Source organism: Hypomesus nipponensis, chromosome 8 (genome assembly GCF_054491055.1).
Source record: "Hypomesus nipponensis isolate SF chromosome 8, ASM5449105v1, whole genome shotgun sequence".
NCBI classification, from domain to species: domain Eukaryota; kingdom Metazoa; phylum Chordata; class Actinopteri; order Osmeriformes; family Osmeridae; genus Hypomesus; species Hypomesus nipponensis.
The window spans coordinates 3915001-3920000 of NC_140368.1; the positions used below are offsets into that span (position 1 = coordinate 3915001).

The 5000-nt window shown below is 48.5% G+C and overlaps 1 protein-coding gene across 1 annotated transcript in view; it reads right to left on the reverse strand.

Annotated features, from left to right (window-relative positions):
- slco5a1 (solute carrier organic anion transporter family member 5A1) overlaps positions 1 to 5000 on the reverse strand; it is a 33506-nt gene that overhangs the window by 4379 nt on the left and 24127 nt on the right. Inside the window, exons 5-6 of the mRNA XM_084703639.1 lie at positions 3882 to 4046; positions 835 to 1033 (exon numbers count right to left, since the gene is read on the reverse strand). Of these exons, the coding sequence (XP_084559765.1) occupies positions 835 to 1033; positions 3882 to 4046 (364 nt within the window). The remainder of the gene's footprint in view (positions 1 to 834; positions 1034 to 3881; positions 4047 to 5000) is intronic.

Here is a 5000-nt window from a genome sequence, read left to right on the forward strand (position 1 = left end):
GATACGTCTGGCACAGGGAATCACTGGCCTACCCTCGAAAGTTTGTATTGAGAATTGTCACTTAACCAGCCAGCCAGCCAACCAGCCAACCAGACAGACAGATAACAGGCTAGGTGATTGCACTGAAGTATGTGTGAAAGTCCACGTGTCACCGCTTTCAAGGCAAACTTTCATGATATCCAGATGACTCACAAGGAGATGATGTGGTGAAGGAGAAGCCGTGTGGATAGGGGAGGTGAGAGAGTGAGTCATGCCAGCAGGGCAGGGTGTGCTGGAGAGACACTCACCACTCATTCACACTGAGGCCTGCAGCTCGGAGACAAGTGTTGGAGGGGAGGGGAGCAGCACAGAGTTCTCACCCAGACCCCCCATCCCCACACCCCCTGTGGCTCAGAGGATTATGATACCAAAGCTCCAGGGAGGATATCGCTGACGGCGTGTTTGTTGATAGTAAACACCCAGGTTTTATCCAAATACAGTACTTGCTGAAGGAACCCCCGGCGATGTGTACGCTCTCATTATTTCAACACAGGCTTTTGTGATATCTAATACTGCAGGTGTGGATGTAAGGGATTCAGTTAAAGTTGAGCAATTATTAATTATTATCATAACTGTAGGCTATTGGTGGTGTGCAGCAAAATATATCTGTATCATTACAGCAAAACTATTGTTACGCAATATAAGTTCATGAGAATGCACGCGTCATCATCGGAACCAGTTAGGATCGAGACGGAATGATTTAAACCTGTCATATGAAAGTACAATACATTTGCTATGGAAACCAGTAACTCTTCAGTGTGGTTGGTGCGGGCGGTGGTTGCCGCGGCAGCGTACCCGGTGGTGTATGGGATGTTGATGCCCCCCAGGTTGATGCTCTCGCAGCCCACGATGAACAGGGTGGAGAAGCACAGCAGGGACACGCCGCTGCAGATCATGGCCAGCTTGGCCGACTCCCGCGCCCCCAGCTTCAGCTTCTTGATGATGTAGCCCCCCAGCACGATGCCCACCCCCGCACTGGGCACGATGATCACCCCTGGGGGAGACAACGGAGAGAGAGGGGGAAGGGGAGAGGGAGGGGGAGACGGACCGAGAGAGAGAGAAAGGTAGACAGAGAATTTGATTCGTTTGAACCAGAACAGAAGGGCACGAAACCATAACAATCAAGCTGTGTTGGGTTCCAGGAATATGGTCAGCAGAGAATTGTCTTGAACTGCAGTGTGTGTATGTGTGTGTGTGTGTGTGGGGGGGGGGGGGGGGAGTATATTAGACACAGGAGCCTAAGCTAGGTTTCTAGGCTGTTACACTGTTGTTATTACACTGTTGTTACACTGTTATTATGTTGGTATTACACTGTTACTAAACTATTGTTACTGTGCTTACACTGTTACATAGATGGGAAATAAATACTTAGTTTCTGTACTTGAGTAGATTTTTCTGGTATCAGTACGTCACCATTTTTCCAACAACTTTTTACTAAAACACTAAAACAGGAAGTAGTAATGACTACTTATACTTATAATACAAGTTATGTCAGAGCCCATTCTTCTTTACTTTAACTTGAGTGAAAAGGTGTAGTCAGCACTTTTACTAGAGTATTTTTAAACATGAATATCTGTGCTTCTACTTGAGTGAAGGATGTGTGTACTTTTTTTCTTCTCTGGCTAATTGACAGGATGAGACGGGCAGAACTGGCCACTGGCAGGATGGGGTCAGTGTATAAATCCACTGGGGTAGTGGAGGTCCAGAGAGGCTGCACATGTCTGTCTTCCAGCCCAGCCATGGGCTTCCTTCGCTGGACAACATCAGAGGAAGACCAGGGGGGCTGGAGCCATGGTTCCAGAGAAGAAAGATGTGTTCTCACTTACAGGGCTCATTTGCCCTGGATGTGTGCGTGTTGCTGTGTTTTGTTGGAGGAATACAGCAGTGTGTATCCGTATGTCTCTCACACACACACACACACACACACTCACATTTGCGTGGTCCCTCAGTGGGGAACAGGCATCAGACAGCTGTAGCTTCTGATGATCCTATAAGAGTGTTTCTGTGGTAAAAGCTTGCCGAAGCACTCGGATTAAACACACACACACATATCAGTATGTTTCATGTCTCAGGGAAGATAAAACACACACTGCCAAACGCGCTGGTGAACATTTGACATGAGAGCCAAATGATCACACTCCACTTGCTTTACTGCCATTACAAAGAAGGGTGTGTGTGTGTGTGTGTGTGTGTGTGTGTGTGTGTGTGTACCCATCGGTATGTGTGTGTGTGTGTGTGTATTGGCTTCCCTCTTTAGGAGAGGGGAGAGGAGAAGAGGAAGGGAGAGAGGGAGGAAGTTGAAATTGAAAACTGAGATTCAGAGAGCCCAGTGCAATCCAATAACGAGAACCATGAGAAATACATGACAAAGAGATATGACAGAGGAAATGAAAGAAGGAGACAGACAGACAGGTGGGGACAGAGACAAAAAGAGAGGGAGAGAGAGAGAGGACAGGGAGAGAGAGAGAGAGAGAGGGTGAGAAGGAGATAGAAAGAGAGAGAGAGGGTGAGTGAGAGAGAGAGATGGAGGGAGAGAGAGAGGGTGAGAGAGAGAGAGATGGAAGAGAGAGAGAGAGACAGAGACAGAAAGAGAGACAGAGAGAGTAAGAAGCTGTAGTGGAGTAAACACAAGGAGGAGGCAGAGTAGGAGAGGCAGATGAGGGAGCTGGGATTTGTCGTGTGATAAGTGTGTGTATGTCTAGTGTGATGTGTGTGTCTAGTGTCATGTGTGTGTCTAATGTCATGTGCAGCATAAAGCTATTTATGTAGCAAGTGCTAATGAGCAGCGAACAATGACAGCTTTTGCACATTCCTCAAGAACAGACTTTCGGTTCTACACACTTGTTATGCAGACAGTTAGGAATACACACTGTAGACACGAACAAAAATATCAGAATATACGTTAAACTGTACATATACTTGTGTTGTTGTTTTTTGTTGCACATTATTAGATTCGATATTTTCAAACTGTATTGTCATTGTGCACAGCATGAGTACAGAGGCAATGAAATGCAGCTGAAAAGCGAAACCCTCCCGCTCAGCCACCGTAGTCACAGGCCACAGTACAAGTATAGTGCCATGCCTGTATGCTAAGACACAGAGGCTGAAAGCGGGACGTGAATGGTCAGTGTCGACGTCAGTGCTGACAGCGTCTCCATGACGTAGACACAGGGACACTCTGACGAGAGGTCTCCTCGCCCCTTATCACATCATAACAGCTTGGCATCGTCCGGGTCGCCATAGTAACCACACTACCCGTTTGCCTCTCCTGCTGTATCCTGGCAACAGGCAGATGAATTGAGCTAATAACACTGTGTGCGTGCGTACGAGCATGAGCATGCACGGCCATCTCCCGCTGGCTAACATATGGTCAAGCCCTCCCTGCTATCTTGTTTTGCTGTCACAGCCATTAAGTGTTGCGTTTTTAATGAGTGCCCAGATATCTTCAATAATCCCAAAACAATTTAAGCATGACAGATTGTAGATGCTTAAGTACCTTTGTTCATTTTCACGTAGTGAAGGGTAAGTACCGAAGAGTGTGTGTGTGTGTGTGTGTGTGTGTGTAGGTCATAGTGATGACAGAGAGATGCAACCACAGCACTGTGACTGGCCCCACCCAGCCAGCCATTACAACTCAGTCAGTCATAACAGCCCCAGGCCTGGAAGTGAGTGGATGTGTGTTTACACGTGACGTCTACAGTGTGACACAAAAGCAGAGACAGGGACACAGAGGAATGGAAACATGGAGAGGGATGGAGAGTGGAGTGTGTGTGTGTGTGTGTGGGGAAGGGGAGGGGGGAGATGGGTTGGATTGAGACAAGGCCAGGCACAGTAACTCTCACCTGTGTAGATGCTAGCCTTGGAGGCTGGAATTCCAAACTGGGACTCAATAAACTTTGGGATGAAGGTGATGAAGGCTGTGACGATGGCGCACTCAGCCGTGTAGGACAGGCTGACGAACAGGAAGGTGGTGTTGCTGAGGATCCTCACTGCAGCCTGGGGCAGGTCTGTGGAGACCAACACACGTGTCAACACCACAGACACACACACAGGCGCACACACAGGCGCACACACACACACAGACACACAGGCAGACACACACACTGCACACATACACACACACACACAGGCAGAGACACACACACACGCACAGGCAGACACACACACTGCACACACACACACACACACAGGCGCACACACACACACACACAGGCAGACACACACAATTCCCACACTGCACACACACACACACACACAAACACAGGCAGAGACACACACTGCACACACTCAGGCAGAGACACCCATTCAGCATGATTGCTGTCTCGGTCACTGCATCATAACAAGGGCACGAGTGCCTGTGCACGGTCACCATGGCACCAGGAAGACACCATGTGACCGGGTCAACACAGGCTTCCCAGTCATTATGCCTGTCAGTCAGAGTCATGGAATAAATATAAGCCACTGTTACCGGGCAGACCAGGAGGTTCACCCTCAGTGCAACGTATAGTTTAGTCCTAACTGCAGAAAGACAGAGCTGCCACATCACAAGTTCAGACAGCAGTTTCTACATTACATTAAAAGGACGGTTAAAATGTTTGTCAGAGTAATACAATGTAAAAATCCTACAATGCTCCATAAAACCCCACAAAACAACCAAAGCCACACAGACTAAAGCTCCACCAGGTGTTTGTCTCCTGTTAGTGTGTCTACATCAGGGATGAGAGCAGATGCCTCAGCCAACAGAGAGCTGGATGAAGTCAGCTGTGGCTGCCTCAGATGATGTCACTCGTGCTGGCCTGTTCCCAGCTGATGATGCATCTGCTCACGCCTCATCAGGAAGTAGCGTGCTCACAGGAACTGGATATCACACACACACACACACACACACAAGTACGGACAGGCACGCGCGCACTCACACATGGCCATACAGTGTATACCCAGCACGATGGGGCGCACACAAG